The sequence below is a fragment of the Sminthopsis crassicaudata genome, chromosome 4 (genome assembly GCF_048593235.1).
Source record: "Sminthopsis crassicaudata isolate SCR6 chromosome 4, ASM4859323v1, whole genome shotgun sequence".
Lineage (NCBI taxonomy): Eukaryota > Metazoa > Chordata > Mammalia > Dasyuromorphia > Dasyuridae > Sminthopsis > Sminthopsis crassicaudata.
Genome location: NC_133620.1, coordinates 313872781 through 313892915, shown reverse-complemented (window position 1 = coordinate 313892915; position 20135 = coordinate 313872781). Strand labels below are relative to the sequence as shown.

Sequence of the window (20135 nt, the reverse complement as noted above, 5' to 3'; positions counted from 1 at the left end):
TGACAGGAACAACTTGCCCCTGGGCCTCAGTCTGTCTCATCCCACAGTCCCCCTCTCCTCCCCCTACAATTTCCTCTGTAGCTAAACCCAGACCTAAAGATTGAACAGAAACTAGTGAGGAAGGGGGAGCTCTAGCCCATTTCCTCTGACAAGAATGTGAATAAGGAGCATCTTGCCCCCAAAGGGTTCAGTGGAGAAACAGGTAAGGTGAATAGCAGGGGAAAAGGAGTAAGATTGTTTAAAAATTTACTTTTATTTCCACTATGTGCTACCTCTCACTATTTCTAAGGTCACTGTTGAAGGGGTAGGCTGAGGGGAAAGCCATAGGTGGGTTTTAAAGAAACACATCCCCACATCTTTATTCTAGTGCTTACATGTTCTCTGCTCCTTTTCCCCTTCTGCTCATAGGGTTTGAATATCCTCAAATTGGTATAATTGGGATCTTCAGCTCTCACAGTGTAATTTGCAGGCAAGGCAATGAATCTGCCAACCTCTGGAAGCCGGTGACAGCCACTGACCTAGTTGTTTTCTCTTTGATTTGTGTATGGTCTTATGACAATGAGATTTAGTATTAAAAGGGACTTTTCATCTAATCATATCTCCTCATTTTACAGATAAAGAAACTGAGGTCCTTACTGAGTATGCCATGTCTGCCCTAGGCTCTAGTCTGCCCCTAGATTTTGCTCTGGGGATCCAGGATGGGTGCCTCTAGAATAGACTGGTGTTCTTAACCTTTTTTGTATGACATGTTCCTCTTTGACAGTCTGGTGATTCCTGGAGTGATCCCTTTTCAGAATATTGTTTTTAAATACATAAAATAAAATGTATAGAATTATGAAGGAAACCTATTATATTGAAATATAGTTATCTGTATCTGTATAAGTATATATATATATATGTGTGTGTAAATAGTAAATATAGTTATCTGTATATTTATGGCTATATATATATTTATACATATCTAAATATACATAAACACACACATTTGTATATACACACATGCATACATGCAAGTTCCTGGACCCCAGGTTGAGAATCCTTGCTCTAGAGCAGGGCTTCTTAAACTTTTTCATCCAAGAAATTTTAAATGCAACCTTAGGCATATAGGTAATATAAAATAGGTATACAAACCAAACACTTATTGATAAATCATAAAATTTATCTTAAAGCAATTCTTTGGTATACATATAATTAAGGACAAAAGAAAATTTGCATACCAATGAGATATATATTTTGATGGAATATTTTATAGCTTTTGCTATTGCCAAATTTTTTTATAATCCCCACATTTAGTTATTCGATCCCATATGGGGTTGTAACCCAATGTTAAAGAAGTTTTGCTCTAGAGAACAACTGGAAACAATATTCTTTCAACAGTTTCCATCTGAGGAGGATGGATAAGAACTATGGTCTTCTTAATTAGCAACCACTAATCAGGGAGGCACTGGAAAGTGTTGATAACAACAGTGTCTTCTTATTTCTTAAAAATATTTTGACAATGCTTTTCAATTATTTTCCATTTCTATTAATAGTACCATCATTCTTTCAGCCCCCAGGCCAGACATCCCAGCATCTTGGATGCTGCTTCTCTTTCATCCCTTAATTCCTTTCTTTCTAGTTCTTTCTTTCCAAGAAGTATCTCGCACATGTTCCCCTTCTTTTCCATTCTTGCCGCTGCAATCCTTGTTCAGCTTGTAATCTCCTCATGCCTTGGTCTACTGTTATTGCTGATTACAGTTAAGCTCCTAACGAATTTCTTTGTCTCTGGCATCTTCTCCATTCCAATCTCTCTTACACACAGTAGGATATTCAAAGATTTTTCATTTTTCTTGTGCCCCTAAACTGTTTAGTAATTGTCAGTGACTCCATATGGTTAACTGTCTAAGTTTTGTTGTTATTGTTCTTTTTTTTTTTCAGTAATATCCAACTCTTCATAACCCCATTTGAGGTTTTCTTAACAAGAATACTGGAGTAGTTTGCCATTTCCTTCTCCATCTCATTTAACAAATGATGAAAACGAGGGAAACAGAATTAAGTAACTTATCCAGGGTCACACAGCTATTAAGTGTCTAAGGCCAGATTTGAAGGCAGGAAAATGAGTCTTCTTGACTCCAGGTCCTGCACTCTATCCACTGTTCCATCTAGCTGCTACATCAGTCTAAAACCCCTCTATGATCTGGACCCACCATACCTACTCAACCTTATTTCCTACTCACTCTTCCATTTATTTCAAGTCAAGTTTTTTATTAAGTATCTGTTTTGTGAAAGACAGTACTAGTGCTGTGAATTCCATGATGTTCCTTCCTTCCTTCAAGGAGCTTATGTTTTATGAGTTATCATAATCATTCTGTGGTTATGATCCTAATACTATGGAACTTAGTGTAAAAAGGCAAAAAAACTGAAAGCTTTAAAGAGAAAGCTGCTTTAGGATAAGTGTCTATTTTACTTCCAAGTTGGTGCAAACTAATAGCCCCAAAATGGAAAGCAATGAGTTATGAATCAAAATTAGACACTTGCTGTCATTTTTAATAAGTTGCTGATATATCTATCTATCTATATGTAGATAGATAGATAGATAGATCTGACTCCTCAATTTCTCCTCTGTAAAATACAATGAAGAATGGTGGGCCCTTTAATGTTCTACCATTTGCCAGGCTTATTTCTGATGCATTTGCTTGTGTGTTGCTCTACTTGTCAGGCACTGTCTTCCTGTTACTTTCCATTCATTGAAATCACATCCATCTTGACATGTTGCTTTTTGTCCATGAAGACTGCAAATGTACTGATTCTTCCTCATCTGGACTCATAATGCGCTTATTACCATGGTTTGACTCCTAATAGAATGAATGTAAATTGCAATTGTTTTCCTGGCTAAAAACTTTGAGTCTTCTCCTCATGAATTAACAATTTTTGTGATGGTAAACTAGGCCATCTTTTGTCTCAATTCTTATCAAGTCCTAAGTTATTGAATGGATGTTGCCTCAGATAAAATGAGACTTGGGAAAAAACTTAATTAATATATTTTTGGTAAATAGTCTTTTATTTTTTCCAATTATATGCAAAGATAGTTTTCAATTCAATTTTTAGTTTTTTTCTTATTTATTTGCTATTTTATTTTCCTCCAGTTACATGTGAAAACAATTTTTCTTCAATAGTATGAAGTAAACAATATGTACTAAATGGTATAGTATCCAGATCATTAGAGAAGAAGTTAAGTGAGGTACAGGAAGAAAAAGGCAGCAAAATTATACTACTAGGGAACTTCAACCATTTCCTTGCAGAAATAATAGATAATTCTAACCACAAAACAAACAATAAAGAAGTTAAGGAGATGAATAGAGTTTTAGAAAAGTTAGATATGATAGACCTCTGGAGAAAATTGAATGAGGATAGAAAGGAATATGGTTTTTCTCGGCAGTACATGAGACACACAAAAATTGACCATATATTATAAGATAAAAACCTCACAATCAAATACAGAAAGGCAGAAATATTAAATGCATCCTTTTCAGATCATGATGCAATAAAAATTACACACAATAAAGGGTCATGGAAATGTAAACTAAAAACCAATTGGAAATTAATCTAATCCTAAAGAATGAGTGGGTCAAACCACAAATCATATAATTTTGCTGCCTTTTTCTTCCTGTACCTCACTTAACTTCTCTAATGATCTGGATACTATACCATTTAGTGCATATATTGTTTACTTCATTGTTTATGGTACCTTTTAATAAGATAATATTTTCTTCCTTATCTTTTAATTAGCTCTTTAATTAATTAATCAAATACTTTTGCTTTGTCTGAGATCTGGATTGCTACTTTTTTTTTTTTTTTTACTTCAGCTGAAGCACGATATATTCTGCTTCAATCTTTTACCTTTACTTTGTGTGTATCTCTTTATTTCATATGTGTTTCTTGTAAACAACATATTGTTGAATTCTGGTTTATAATCCCCTATACTTTTGTTTTATGGGAGAGTTTATTCCATTCACATTCACAGTTATAAGTATCAACTGTGCATTACCTTCCACCTCATTTTCTCCCCTGTTTATATTTTTCTTTGTTCTTCTTCACCAGTGTTTTGCTTCTGACTACCGCCTCCCTCAATTTTTCCTTCCTACTATTCTCTTTCCCTTTTCCCCTACTACTTCTGCCCTCCTTTCTATCCACTTCCATCTTTCTCTTTACCCTTTCTCTTTCTACTTCCCCATAGGGTAAGATAAATTTTTATACCCAACTGAGTGTTTATATTATTTCCTCTTTGAGCCCAAATCTGATGAGATTATGGTTAAAACAATGCTCATCCTCCTTCCTTCTTTTTCTCCACTTTAATAGTTCTTTTGTGATTCTTCATGTAATCTAATTTATTCCATTTTACACCTCTTTCCTCTTCTCTCAGTATAATCCTCTTTTTTACTCCTTAATGTCTTTGTTACATTATCACATGCAAAGTCAACTTATACCCATCCCCTCTGTTTATGAATGTTGAAGAGTTTCAAGTATCATCTTCCTCTGTAGAGATGGAAACAGTTTAACCTTTAAATAACATGTGCTTTTTTTTTTCTTTCCTGTTTATCTTTTCATGCTTCTCTTGAGTCTTGTATTTAAAGATCAAATTTTTTTTCTAGTTCTGGTTGAAACTTTTCATCAAAAATGATTGAAAGTCCCCTATTCATTGAATATCCATCTTTTCCCCTGAAAGATAATGCTCAATTTTGTTAGATAATTGATTCTTGGTTGTAATCCAAGATGTTTTGTCTTCCATAGCATTCTATTTCAGGTTCTCAGATCCTTTAATATAGAAGCTGCTAAGTCTTGGTAGTCCTGACTGTGGTTCCTTGGTATTTGAATTGTTTCTTTCTGGCAATTTACAATATTTTCTTATTGATTGATAATCCTGGAATTTAACTACAATATTTCTTGGAATTTTCATTTTAGGATCTCTTTCAGGAGGTGATAGGTAGATTCTTTTGATGACTATTTTAGTCTCTGCTTCTAGGATATCAGGACAGTTTTCCTTGATGATTTCTTTAAAAAAATGCTGTCCAGACTTTATTGATTGATCATGACTTTCAGGTAGTTCAATGATTTTTAAATTATTTCTCCTGGAGCTATTTCCAGGTTGGTTGTTTTTCCAATGAGGTATTTTACATTTTCTTCTATTTTTTTTCCATTTAAAAAATTTTGCTTGACTGATTCTTGATGTCTCATGGAGTCCATTTGCTTACAGCTCCAATTCTAATTTTTAAGGAATGATTTCCTTCAGTAAGCTGTTGTATCTCCTTTTTAATCTGACTAATTCTACTTTTAATGGAATATTTTCTTCAAAAGCTTTTTTCTTTTTTTTTTTTTGCATGTGGCCTATTGTATTTTTAAAGAAATAGTTTTTTATTTTTTCAGTAAATTTGTGTCCTTTTCCAAGCTGTTGATTTTCTCTTGCATATCATTTATTTTCCCAATTTTTCTTCTACCTCTATAATTTCACTTTTAAAATAATTTTTTAGCTTTTCTAAGAAGGCTTTTTGAGGTTGAGCCATCTTTATATTCTCCTTTGAATTTTCACATACAGACATTTTATACTCTTCTGAATTGCTTTTATCTTCTTTGTCACTTCACTGTAGCTTTCTATGGTCAAGGTTCTTTTCTGTTTTTTGCTCAAATCTTTTTTGACCTTTTTTGTTTTTGTTTTTGCCCAGGACCTCTGCCCCTAGGATATAGAGGAATGCTGTCCCAAGCTTCTTGTATGGAGGTCACTGGCTTTGAGCAGTGGGGCCTCAGGTGTTTGGTGATTTGCTCACTGGCCTCGGGTAGCCTACTCATACCTGGTTGTCTTGTTTATAAAAGTAGCAACTTGCCTTCTGCACGAGGGCTGTAGGCTCTACCACCAATCTGCTGTGCTACTGTCTTGTTGAGCTAGGGCTGAGGGGTCCTTCCAAGTTATCTTAAGGTAGAATACTGTTTCACTTTTCTCTTTGTAGGTTCTGTCATTCCAGAATCTGTTCAGAAGCTTGATTTAAAGTTTTTTCCAGAGGAAACTGGGAAGAGCTTAGGGAACTTCCTGGCTTGTCTCTGCCATATTAGCTCTGCTCTGATCAACATTCATTTTATACAAGATTTTGAGTTTCAAATTTTTTCTCTCTCTTTCTCTCTTATCTTTCCTTCCCCAAGATGGTAAGCATTCTGTGATATAGATTATACATGTGTAATAAGGTAAAAATATTTCCACATAAATAATATGTCAGAAACTTGGCATCTCACATCCCATAAAAAATAAGGTCAAAATGGGTACATGATTTGATCATAAAAGATGATACCATAAAAAATTAGGGGAGCAAGAGATAATTTACCTATCAGATCTCTGGAGAAGGGAGGAATTTATGACCAAAGAAGAGCTAGAGAACATTATACAAGGCAAAATGGACAACTTTGATTGTATTTAATTTAAAAGGCTTTATACAAAATCAATAGAAATAAGATTAAAAGGTAAGTACAAAGCTGGGGAAAATTTTTATAACCAGTGTTTCTGATAAATGTTTCATTTATAAAACATATTTCTAAAATATATAATATATAATAAATATAATATTTCAAATATTTCAAATTTATATGAATACAAGTCATTCCCCAATTGATAAAGGGTCAAAAGATATGAACACACAATTTTCAGAAGATGAAATTAAATAAATTATATGAAAAAATACTCTAAATCACTGTTGATTAGAGAAATGCAAATTAAGACAACTCTGAGGTACCATCTCATACCTCTCAGATTGGCTAGGATGACAGGAAAAGATAATACTAAATTTTGGAGGGGATGTGGGAAAACTGGGACACTAATCCATTGTTGGTGGAGTTGTGAAATGATTCAAATATTCTGGCGAGCAATCTAGAACTATGCCTAAGGGGATATAAAACAGTGCATACCCTTCGACTCAGCAGTGCCAGTACTTTATCCCATGGGTCTATATCCCGAAGAAATAAAACGAGTGAAAAGGACCAACATGCAAAAATGTTTGTAGCAAGTCTTTTTGTGGTAACAAAAAATTGGAAAATGAATACATGTCCATTATTTGGGGAATGGCTGTGGTATGTGATTGTTCTATTAAATTATTAATTAATTTAATATTAATAATGACAATAAATTATAATTTATTATTCTATAAAGAATGACAAACAAACTGATTTTAGAAAAACCTGGAAAGATTTACAGGAACTGATGCTAAGCAAAACTAGCAGAACCAGGAATACATTGCACACAATTAATAGCAACGATGTGTGATGATCAACTATGATGGTTCTTCTCAGTGGTTCAGTGATCCAAAGCAATCACAAAAACTTTTGGACAGAAAATGAGATCTGCCTCCAGAAAAAGAACTATGTTGATTGAATGTAAATCAAAACACGCTATGTTCACTTTTTTTTGTGTTTTAATCTCCCATTTTTTCCCTTTTATTCTAATGTTTCTCTTTGAACATGATTCATAAAGCAATGTGTATTAAAATAAATACATTAGAAAGAAAATTATATTTCTACATTAGTCATGTTGTGAAAGAAGAAACAGAACAAAAAGGAAAAACCACAAAAAGTAAAACTTTTTTATAAAAAATACAAATAGTATGTTTTGATCTGCATTCAGACTCCATAGTTCTTTCCCTGATGTGAATGGCATTTTCCATTATGAGTTAGGAAAGAATTTAATTTCGAAAGTTATTTTGACTTTTCTCTTGTTACTGGACTTCGATGACTCGGGAAGACAGACTGAAGCTGACCACATCATATAGCTCTATCTCATTTAATTCAATTAATTCACAAGTTAAGACCTCACCTTTGTGATATCATTGATGAACAACAGGCATTATTTCTCATTGATTTATGTGAGGTCTTATGAAAATGAGATATAGAGTTAAATGGGATTTTTGTTCAGTTTTCAATTGTGTCTGATTCTTCATGACCCCATTTAGAGTTTTCTTGGCAAGGATTCAGGCCATTGGTCATTTCTTTCTCTGACCATTTTTACAGATGAGGAAACTGAGGCAAGCAGGGTTAGGTGACTTGCCCAGAGTCACACAGCTGATAAGTGTCTGAAGTTGAATACGAACTCCAGTCCTCTTGACTCCAGACTTGTAACTCTATTCACTATGTCACCTTCCTACAAAAGGGATTTAATGATCATATAATTCTGCCTTCTCATTTTACAGATGGAACTGAATCAGCATATTGTCTTAGCTATCTGCATTCATGCAGGCCATCCCCAGTTCCTAAAAGGTCCTTCTTTTACATCATCTCATTTCACAATTCCCTTCTTTCATGTAGCTTTCACAGGTTCCTCTTGCGCTCCCACCTTATGAAAGTGTTCTTTTCCCTAGATATGTTCTCTGGCTTTCTCCCCTGCCTGGAGTGTACTTCCAGATGCTCCAACTACTCACCTCCCTGGCTTCCAAATTAAAATACTACCTTCTTCAGCAAAGTCACAAAATCATTTGGTCTGACCCTGCCAGGACAACAGCAGGTTAATAATGAGCTAAAAGCTATGAACATCAACCACCCATGCTTAAGTTAATAATTAAATTAAATTGATAATTTTGTATAGCCTCAGAATAATGTTATAAATATTCAAATGACCTTTGGAAGGAAAAAATAGGTTCCCCATCCTCTCTTAATTCTGGTACTTTCCCTTTGTTAATTATTTTCTATTATCTTGCATATAGCTTGAGAAATAAATAGTAGAATCCAGTTCTTCTGAATTCAAATCCATCTTCACTAGATCACAGCATTACTTCCATGGTCAATGGCAAATGTGAAAGGTCAAAGTTATAGTTTGTCTATTCAGCAAATATAAACTTCCTGAGGATATAGAAATCTTATGATACTTTTAAAAAAACATCTCTGCTATACTCAGCATGGAATAATTATTCAACAAATACTTAAAAAATTATAAACAAAGTTGGAAGGGACTTCAGGCTGTCAGATAAACAAGAATTTTCCCACCTGAAAGTAGGTCATCTTTTCTTTTGCTAGGAGACTCCAGGAAGAAGGAGCCCACTACCTTCTGAAAGGTATGCCATTCTAGTGTTAGATAACTCTAATTGTTAGGAAGAGTTTCTTGGTAGCAAGGCTAAATTTGTTCCCAGAGCAATTAGGTGGTACAGTGGATAGAATACTAGAATTAGAGTCAATAGGACTTATCTCCCTCGAATTCAAATCTAGCCTCAGACACTTATGAGTTGTGTGATTCTGGACAATTCATTTAAATTGCAGAGATGCAATTCACTTTGTTTCCTCATCTATAAAATGAGCTGGAGAAAAAAAATGGTAAACTATTCTAGTATCTTTGCCAAGAAAACCCCAAATGGGGTCGTGAAGGACAGGATTAAAACAACGGGGCAACAATAAACATCTACCTAATCACTGCTCCTAGTTTTGCTCTCTGAGGTCAAGAAGGACAACAGCTATAATTTCTTTAATAATGCTGATTTACTGATTGATTTTTGCAATGGATAGAGTGCTGGCCCTGAATTTAGGAAGACCCGGAGTTCAAAACCAGCCTCAGAAATTTAACACTTCTGAGCTATGTGACCCTGGGCAAGTCACTTAATCCCAACTGCCTCAAAAGCAAAAGAAACAAATAATGCTGATTTTTTGGAGGAATAGATAAGTAGGTAAAAAGCATTTATTAAGAGTTTTGTATGTTGGAACATAATAAGTGCTTTACATGTATCCTCCCAACAATCCCAAGAGGTAGATATTATCAATAATAGCAAAAATAAAATATCTTTATTTTATAGATAAGAAAACTGAAGCAGACAAAAGCTTACTTCATTTGACCATATTTGCATAATTGGGGAGTGTGAAACAGGATTTGAACTCAATGCTTCCTGACTACAGGCTTAGTATTTCACAGTGCCATCTATCTATAAATTCAGGGAAACCACCTATCATAGGCCATCCAGTTAAAAAGATGTTTTCTACACAAGCAAATGAGGAATTCAGCTTAATATGCCATAGAACCATGGCTCTGGCATGGCTAGGGTCATTAAGGATTCCAGGTAGGATTGGTAAGGAACACTAAGCTCATTGGCTATTCCAGAATCCATCAAGAGAGGGCTCTGTAGCACTGACAGTTTCTCCAAATAATGGCATTCTGCTAGAGCTAGAGCCATCAAGGAGTTTATAGTCTCTTGGGGAGGAGGGGAAGATAATACAAATATACATATGTACATATATGCACAAAAACATACCAGGTAGTATTAGGGAAGAAGAAGTCAAGTTGCTATGGAGATCAAAAAGCGGCCTTATGTAAGAGGTGTTATCTCAGTAGGATTGAAGGACACTCTACTTCTTGGGGCAGCTAGATTGATGTAATGTTTAGTGTGCTGGACACTGAATCAAGAAGACCCAAGTTCAAATTCAGCCTCAGATTCAATCTGGCTCTGTGACCCTGAGCAAGTTTAACCTTAGTTTCCTCATCTATAAAGTAGGGGATAATTATAGCATTTACCTCCCAGAGTTTGAGATCCTCAAGTGAAATATCATTTATAAAATGCTTAATACAGTGCCTGGCACATAGTAAATGCTACATAAATATTATTATTATTAGAGATACTAAGAATCACAGGTGAGGAGAGACTACATTCTAATCATGATTACAGCCAGAGCAAAGGTTTCTGCTTTTGATCAAAGGGAATGAATAACTCAATTATCCAGATGAGCTTCCTAAAGCATGCCCCTCCCTTACTCCAAAACCTCCTGTAGCTCCCTTTTACCCCCAGAATTGAATATAAAATCTCCTCTGGCTTTTAAAATCCCTCATAATCTGTCTCCTTCCTATCTTTCTAGACTTTCATCTTGTTCCTCTTCATCTCTCTTTTCCCATAATTCTCATTCAAACCTCCATTTCCAGACTTCATCTCTGTTCCCCATGTCTGTAGCTCTTTATCTCCTCTTTTCTGCCTCCTGCTTTCCCTGACTTTCTTCAGATTTCAGATAAAAACTCCATCTTCTATAAGAAGCCTTTCCCAATCCCTCTTCATAATACATTTCCTCTTGATTATCTATCTGGTATATCTCCTGTTTGTATATAGTTGTTTGTATGTTGTTATCCCAATTAGATTATGAACTACTTGAGAGTAGAGACTGTTCCCCTCTTCTCCTTTCATCATATCACTAGTGATTAACTCAGTACCTGGCATGTATTAGGTGTTTTAAAAATATTTCTTAATCTGTGTGTGAGGAACAGGAAAGACATTCAAAACTATTTGCCATCTGTGTTCTGCTTTTCAGATTTATTGCATGATATTTTGAGAGTAGACTTTTTAATGTCTTTGTGTAATGTTCTGGCTGGTTTTCTGGAGGTCTCAGGACCAGCCTTGGTTTCAGCAGAATAATCACCACAAGAATAGTCAGGAATAAAGTCCAAAGTCTTTATTGTCTCCTTCACAGTTTGTCTTCTTTGCCTGGAGCTGGGCTAGCTTTCTGGGGGACCTTCAGATGAGCCTTTGATCTTAGTGGAGAAATGCAGAAGGCAGGAGAGCCACCAGGATGGTGGGAGATGGAATGTCTCTCTTCCAATCCTTGTTGGCTCTTATATACCTTATTGTAATTACATCATTATCACATACTGATTATGTGTAAACTTAGAGAACTATTACAACACCATGCATGCATATATACTAACCATTGTCTCATCAATTTCCTCTGAAATAATATACTTATTTCAAGTATACTTCTCCAAGTTCTGGCTCTCTACACCTTTGTATCCCTATTCCTCAGGATCTTGATTATGCAAATTAAATGTTTATTGGATTGGAAGTACTTTACCATAAATCACATATGTTAAATTTCTGATTTAAAATATTTAGTATTTTTCTATTACACCGTGTTCTTCTAATGAGCCCCCCATACTGGGGGAATCTTCTGATAAAGACTGGATGTCCATTATTAAGAATGTGATAGAAGAGTCTCCTTTTCATGTATTGGATGGATTAAATTTTGGGTTCCTACGAACCAGTTGCCTGATGAAGACTACAATTCCCAGCAGCCTCTTCGAGGAGACTTTTGTGTGAACAGGTGAGGCAGTTCCCAGAGTGGCAGATCCCAGATGAACTTAAACCGAGGGAAGTTTTACCTCTTTCCCCTTTCTTATGCTGGTGAGTGATTTTCAGGCATTAAGTTCCCCGGACTTAGACGGATATAGAACTGGGAGCTGAAGGGGAGAGCAGCGTACCGCAGAATTAAGTTTAGGGACTCCTTGGCTGCAGCCAAGTTGGGCCCCCTTTTGTTTCAGTCTTGAAGCTGAGGTGCCTATCAGACTGATTTAGCTTTCAGGAGTCCAGCCTCCAAAGGATAATTCCATTTGCTCAGGCTCAGGGCACCTTCCTAAACTTCTTTCATCGCTGTCGGCACTCCCTCCCAGCTGGATCGGAGTGAAATTCTTGAGCACTTGGGGTCGGCTTTTCTCCCCAGTGCCTGCACTCTCCATTAGCCAGGCACACGTGGGAGCCTTATTGGGACTCTCTAACCCCTGGGAGGTATTGGCCGAGGACACTCCCTCAAATGCCTGCTGCTCCTTGACCCAAGCAGAGAAGGGAGGGAGAAGGAAAGAGAAACAAAAGAATTAAAGGAAGATCTAGTGGAATTTGAGTCTGTCTGGGTGAGAAGAAAGGAGAAATCTTGTGGAAGGAAGCTGTGAGGTAGGAGAGAGATCACTGCACTTGACTGAGGGCGGAATTCTTGGCTCTGCCCGTTTCCTCACTGGACCGTCTTGTTAAAGCTCTGGGTCAGTTTCCTTACCTGTAAAGTGAAAGGGTTATAATAGGTGATTTCAGATTAAACTACTGTATTTCTGTGGAGGGGAGGAGATGGAGATCTGGAGGAGGGTATGGAAGGGATGCAGAGCTAAGTTAGGGCAGCTGTGGGCAGCTGGAGGAGAGGGGTCGTTTGTTAATTGGTTGAGGGCGGGCAGTGTTGTCCAGTGTCTGGGGTGTTGCTTGACTTTGCAGAGGAGGGTTTGCAGCAGTGGCTAGTAGCTGACTTAAAGACTGGAGGGAATTCCATCAACACATCCCTTCCTGTCTCCCAGCCTCTCTCCTACTCAACTTGGCTGAGGCCCCAGAAATGATATAGTCAGTAAGTAGACCTGGACCAGCCCTCTTAGGAAGGTTAAATTGGGAAGATAGAATGCATGGGGCTACCAAGGGAAGAGATACTTGTGGTGTTTCCCCATTCAGTTCCAGGGGCATGGCTTTCTCTGGTGATTTAGTGCCAGGTTCCAGGCAGAGTTAAAAGTAATGTTGCTGTTTTTATGCCCATTCTCCACTTTAGATAAGAAAAAAGATGAAGACTTGAATGAGGAAGTAGGGCCTCTTGGGTTCCTCAGAAGTGGAAGAGCTGGGTTGTTCCCCAAGGTCCTCTAAGCTTGTTGTTGGGTGGGGCTAGAATGGCAGTGAGTTGGGGAACATTTCCGGGCTCCTTCCAACTAGGGTTGGGCTAAAGAATTCCTGTGGCCCTTGATCAAGTACGGTCTTGTCTGAGTCTCTGTTTTCCAATGGGTTCTTACATATTATCTCGCCTTTAAAGCAGAGGAGTATGTCTCAATTCACTTCATGACTCAACTTTACTCCTGTACCCAGGCAGGAACTGGAGTTGTGGATTGTAGGCCTTTTTGTCTTGCTTTCTCCTCCCCTTGGTTGGGGACATAAAAACAAAGCCATTCTCATTTGAATTCTGCCCACTGTGAGGGGGGAGGGGAGGGGAAGGAGAGAAGGGGAGAAGATCAGACAAAGGCAGATTGTTTCCTGGCTCTAGTCCCCATCCCTGCTGCTCTTCTGGGGTGCAGGCAAGAGACAGTTGTAATGGGGAGGAATGGATATCCTCTCATTCTGGACTGACTTGAGGGAGAACACAAAAGATATTTGCTGTAGAGTTGAGGTGAAGCTGATTAATCTGGAAAAGAGCCTTAATCCTGGTCACTGAGACTAGATCACTTCTCACCCCTAGGTTCCAATTCCTGGAGACATTCCAGAAAAATTGAGGGAGGGGGCGGGGAAGCCAATGGGGATTAATTACCACTGTACATTCCTTTACTTAAGGACTTCCTTGTACTGGTGATCTTGTCCTCCGAGTTTTCCCCCCTGAGGGTGAAATTGGGTGCTTACTAGGCCCTCGACAGGTTTCCTGTGAAAGAGGAAGTGGGTATGGGGTTATAGGGAGGATATGTATCCCGGCATCTGCCACGGTGTGTGTAGGAGTGGGTGAGTGTGCCCGCTTTCAGCAGACTGTTCTGAACCATCCTTATGCAGTCCTTGATCTTTGTTCCCTCTGTAAAACTTTTCTCCCAGACCTCTGGATTGTTTGAAATAGGGGCAGGAACTGTAGATAGGGAGATAAGAAGGTTACTAAATACTCCACCCTCTACTTCCTGAGTCCAACAACATCCAGGAAACAGATGGGGACCCTGTCTAGAGAATTACACTAAGACTGAGCCTCTCTACCCCTTCCTTCTCTCTTCCTCCGTCAGTAGAAAGTCAGTACCCCTTCCCTCAGTTAGTAAAATAAAGAATTGCATTTTTTTCTTTTTGTTTTAAAAAATTATTATTTATTTTTAGCATTTAAAAAATAGAGTTTTAAATTCTCTCCCTCCCTTTACCCTTTTGTCATCCATTGATAAAGCAAGCAATATGATTAGAATAGCATTATTCCTAAGTTAGTTCTGTGCTGGGCTTTGGGGAAGCTCACTCATCATGTGCTCAGCTGGTGCTGCCCTGGCATGGTTGGGAGGGAAGGAGGGGTATAGCTTTGGTTGGTACAAGCTGGGGCGTGGGAAGGGGGAGTGCTTTGCCTAGTAACTACATAGTATCCCCAGGGAGCAGGGCAGCTTAGATGGAAATGTCGTGTGACCAAACTTTCCATTTCTCTCTAGGTGGGATACAGTTGTGATAGACGCCTGAGCAGCACTGGGAGGCATCTGAAATGTCCCAGGCCCCTTCTTTCGTCCTTCCCATTCCTGAAGGCAGGGAAAGCTCCAGGTAAGCTGCCATCGGGGTTACATGCTGTTTAACAGTAGAAGTGGCACTGGGCTTGAAGTCAGGAGCCCCGAGTGCCAGTCCTAGCTCTGGTAATACCAGCTGTGTGAATTTGAACAAAGGACACAAAGAAGAATTCAAAGATCTGTTCAAATTCACACAAATGGTACGTGCCAGAGCAAGAACTGGAACTCAGAGCTCCAAAAGCTGTGCCTTTGGATATAGCGACCATTCCATTGAATCCCTGCATCAAAGAAGGAAAGAAAAATGCTTAAAACTATGGAGGCTGATGGGGAGTGTTCATGTGTATAGGGAAGGGAATCTGACAGGTTTTGATGTATCTGAAATGCTTCTTTATCTGAAAAGGTCTGACATCTAATCTTTTCTGGAGGGACAGGCAAAGGGAAAAGTTGTCTGGCCCACAAAGCCCTAACCTTTCTATTCCCTAACAGCCAGGATCTCAGCCCATATGATGAGAGCATTGTACACGACTCTTTCCATCAGCTCATCCAGGAGCAGAGTCAGCGGGCTGAAGCTGAATCTCTGGAACTCCAAGAGTGGCCTCCTAGGGACAAAGGTAAGGAATTTATCCAAAGAGGAGGTGCTAGTTCCTTTCCCTAATAAATATGTCTGAGATAGGTTCCAACTGTAAGTTTAGGTAGCTAAGTGCTGAAGTAGAGAGAGCACTGGGCCTGGAATTGAAAAGCCCTAAATTCTAACCTGATCTAAGATACTTACTGGATGTATGATTCTGGAAAAGTCACTCAGCCTCTGATTATATTAATTTCCTCAATCATAAAATGGGAATTTTACAAGGTTGTTGTGTACATCAAATGAGCTCATATTTGTAAAATACTTACCCTGCTACCTAGCATATAGTACTATTTTTTATTTATATTTATTTATTTATATCTATTCCCTGTTCTTCCCCAGCTAGTCCAAGCTCTTCATTTTGTAGATGAGAAAATTGAAAACCAGAGAGATAAAGTGATTTGCTAAGGTCACACAGTGCCTAAGACTGAATCTGGGTCTTCCCTCACTCCAAACATAGTACTCAGTCCACTTCCTTTCATTACTTGCTACCAGTGCTTTTTGGTTACTTAGAAAAAAGAAAACAGCTGTTTGATTCTTAGGGAATGTTTAGCAATTTTCTCCAGACTTACAGGGTTAGTGAATCCCTTCTATTCCTCAAATTTTGGGATTCTTTTTTTTCCCCTTTAAAAAATATTTATTTATTTGAAATTTAAATACAAAATTAAAAAAACAACAACATTTTCTTGTGCACAGAATATGAGAGAATTCAAAAAAGGCAACAAATTTCAACTTCAAGAAAGCTTATATAATAATAGAATACATTGTATTCAAAACTGTTCATCTTGTTTTTTGCTTCCTTCTAAGTTTTCTTTTGTTCTTTGCTATGTACTTTTTACTTTATTTTTTCTTTTTCCTTTCTTATCCCCCATTTCCTCTAAGCAGGCTACAGTTAAATACAGATATAATTATGTATACATACATTTTTTTGTCTATATATACCTACAAAACCCCCCACACACATACACATATACATATGAACATACATATATATGGATACACCTCTATACATATACATCCACAAACAAAATAAACACACATATATACATACACTCATATATATACATATATATGCATAGAGATATACATATGCATATATACATGCACACATATATACAATGCATTCATATACACATATACATATAGATACATGTGCATATACACATACATTCACACACATATATACTCACATACATGCACATATAAATATATGTGTGCACATATACACACACATATATATACATTTGTACACACATGCATATGCTCATATACATATATGCATATACATTATGTACATGTAGATATGTGCATATGGATAATATACATGCACACATGCATACAATCCATATTTATATACTTATAATCATACACATATGCACATATGCATTTATGTACATCTATGTAAGGCTATACTTTGGTTATTTGTCCTGTTTCTCTGAAGGTGGATAACATCATCTTCTTAGGGCCAAGTTGGAATTCTTTTATAGGTGGAGGTTCCCAGCCCCACGGGGCTCCTCAGGAGTATAGCTCAGCCACACTTCGGATCCTGGCCAATATGCCCAGTCGAACCATTGGTGAGTGAGGGAAATCTCTTTGCCAAACCCATTGCCTTTTTGCTTGTCCTAGACTGTTCCCTTCCAGGTCCTTCACCCGGCTCTGAGATACCCGTGGGAGTTGGGGTCATGTGTGTTCAGAGCTTGTATCCTACTGCTGCTCTGCCTGGCATCTTGATAAAGTGCTTTCTTGGTTTCTAAAAAAGATTCAGTAACAGGAGTAAAAATAGAAGGCTTTTTGGATGCTGATGATGCCTTGAATTCTCTTGAGAAAGAGGTTTTCCTGTTTCACTCAGGAACTAGGGCCTCCTAATTACTCTCTCTTGGGACTCTGGGAAGAGGCCCCAGTCAAACCTCCAAAGGACCAAGAGATATCTATGTCCTTGTGAGTATTCTACTGCCATCGTAACTTGAGGGCAACTTCCAGAGCATCAGTTCTAGAAAGAATGAGAAGTGATGATAGGGAATTGGGCTTGGGGAAGGAGAAGAGAAAAAGAAACAGAAGTTACTTAGTTAATCTATCTCATCCCTGAATGTTCCTAAATTCAAGTGCTTCTCCCTCCACAATTTCAACCCCCAATCCCACAGGCCGAAGCAGGGGAGCCATTATCTCACAGTACTACAATCAAACAGTAAAACTAAGGCGGAAAAATAGCCGACCCTTGCTGAGAGACATGTCACGTTCTGCGCGACCCAGTATTCGGCAGTATGACTTGGAATTGGACTTGACCCCGAGGGAAGAAGAAGGTGAGTTTGGCAGGAGGGGTAGCCCATCCTGTTTGGTGTTGCAGTAGCCACCTGCTAAGATGATCTCATCACATTTTCATGGGTTCTGCCCCCTAGAAATCTGGTTTCTCCTTCACCCACCTTTCTCAAGCTTTCATCTTTAGGGCCTTCTAGCAAGCATTCCCCCGGCTCCTCCTTTCTGGATTCTGTCCTTTTTTGGAAACAATCCTTTAACTTCTTTTGTTTTAAAAGAGAGTATGGAAATATGTTTCTTAGATCTCTTTCCCCCTCCCTATTGTTATCTGCAATCCCTGCTCTTAAGAAACTTGCATTCTTTCTGACTCTATCTTATCCACTGTGCTATTTAGCTGCTCCATATGATAATAATTGCTAACATTTATATAGAGTTTGCTATGTCTTACCCTTTATAATTATCTCATTTAATCTTCACAACAATATTGGGAGGTAGAGGCAGTTATTGTTCCCATTTTACAGATGAGGAAACTGAAGTTAAACAGAGGTTAAGTGACCTGCACGAAGTTATACAACTAGTAATTACTGTCTGGGGGCAGCTAGGTGGCGCAGTGGACAGAGCACCAGCCTTGAATTCAGGAGGACACAAGTTCAAATCTGGTCTCAGACACTTAACACTTCCTGGCTGTGTGACCCTGGGCAAGTCACTTAACCCCAGCCTCAGAAAAAGAGAAAAAAAAAATTACTATCTGAGGCTGGATTTGAAATCAGGTTTTCCCCATCCCAGGCCCAGCACATGGTACCCAGTTGCCTATATACAAGTTATATATAGAGAGTGACTGGAAGGTCCTTGGATGTGAAAAGAAACAGGAGGCCCGGTCAAAGCTACAGATTCCAGACATCTTGTATGAAGAGTAGTAATTAGCCCAGGGCAATTGGATTATCAGTAGATAGGGAGTTGGGCCTGAACTCATCTTCCTGAATCCAAATCTGGCCTCAGACACTAGTTGTGTGACTCTGGGTAAGTCATTTAACCAGTCTTATCTGTCAAATAAGTTGGAGAAGGACTTGGCAAACCACTCTAATATTTTTACCATGAAAAATCTCAGATGGGGTTACTACCGAAACAACTGAACAACAGCAAAGTTGGGTTGTAGAAAGAATGTAATATAAAAAAAAAAGACTAGAAAGGTAGGAAGGGGTCAAGATGTAAAGGATTGTAAATACAAGGCAAAGGACTTCCTGTTTGGTCCTGGAGGATATCATAAACCATTGTAGCTTATTGAATTGAGGAAGGAAGGGTGACATTGTCAGACCTACAGTTTACAATATGACTTTGGTGGTTGTAGAGGACAATGTAAGAGTAGAGAGAAACTTGAGGGAGGGAGAAAAATTAGAAATTAAATTATTAATACCAATTACAAAGAATATAAATTATATAATAATATAAATTATTATAAATAATGATAATAAATAATAATTCAATAATTAAAATTATTGGAATAGTTAATTGATTTGAATTGTTCTCAGTTCTCAGTTCTCTGAGCTGAGTTCCACTCTCAGTGCCTTCCTCCTTAACAGAGAAGCGTTGTTTGTTGGTGGAGGAACTGCAGGGCCTGACGATAACCCAGAGGAACCACATGCTGCAGAACATGCCCCTGAGCCTGACTGAGAAACGCTGCCTCCGGTTAGTATGCTCCCTGACCCCATCTTGGACCCGATTGCTTCACTTATTCTCCTTCCCTGGTCACCCTGAAGGGGAGAATTCCCAGGTATATAAGAGTGATTCACTGGGATGGGGCTACCCAACTGGAAGAAATAGTTTCCATCTTCAGCCCTATTCCTGCTTTGAAGTACTGATGGTCTTCTGCTTTTAAGACAGGACATCTATATTCGTAGAGGAAGACAGAGATACTATCAGAGCAGCCAGACGCAGTTGTATTGCTGTAGTCGCCTCAAGTATCACTGTATCATAGTAAGTGTGTATTTTCTTCTTTCTCTTACTTTTACTTTCTCCTTTTGTGCCTCATCAAAGCATACATTGTTTCTGGGCTTTTGAGGGAGGAGCAAAAGGGAGAGGAAGAGTCAGTAGAAAACCAATCAGAATTACTAATGTGATCAAGAAAAAGGAAAATGATAAATGTTGGAGGAAATGTGGGAAAACTGGGACACTGATGCATTGTTGATGGGGTTGTGAACTGATCCAACAATTCTGGAGAGCAACTTGAAATTATAATAGGCTGTAAAACTGTATATACCCTTTAGTCCA

The 20135-nt window shown here is 38.0% G+C and overlaps 1 protein-coding gene across 10 annotated transcripts in view; it reads left to right on the top strand.

Moving 5' to 3' along the window:
* Positions 1-93: 93 nt before the first annotated feature.
* TMC6 (transmembrane channel like 6) overlaps positions 94-20135 on the top strand; it is a 50481-nt gene continuing 30439 nt past the window's right edge. Inside the window, exons 1-9 of one of the 10 annotated variants that reach the window (XM_074260250.1) lie at positions 12133-12149; positions 13002-13128; positions 13324-13406; positions 14921-15026; positions 15476-15600; positions 17102-17188; positions 17756-17914; positions 19448-19553; positions 19745-19841. In XM_074260250.1, the coding sequence (XP_074116351.1) occupies positions 14971-15026; positions 15476-15600; positions 17102-17188; positions 17756-17914; positions 19448-19553; positions 19745-19841 (630 nt within the window). In that variant the 5' untranslated portion in view covers positions 12133-12149; positions 13002-13128; positions 13324-13406; positions 14921-14970. Of the gene's footprint in view, positions 203-12032; positions 12150-12291; positions 12779-13001; positions 13129-13323; positions 13407-14920; positions 15027-15475; positions 15601-17101; positions 17189-17755; positions 17915-19447; positions 19554-19744; positions 19842-20135 lie in introns of those variants that run through there. The other 9 variants (XM_074260252.1, XM_074260247.1, XM_074260248.1 and 6 more) reach the window with 9 other exon arrangements.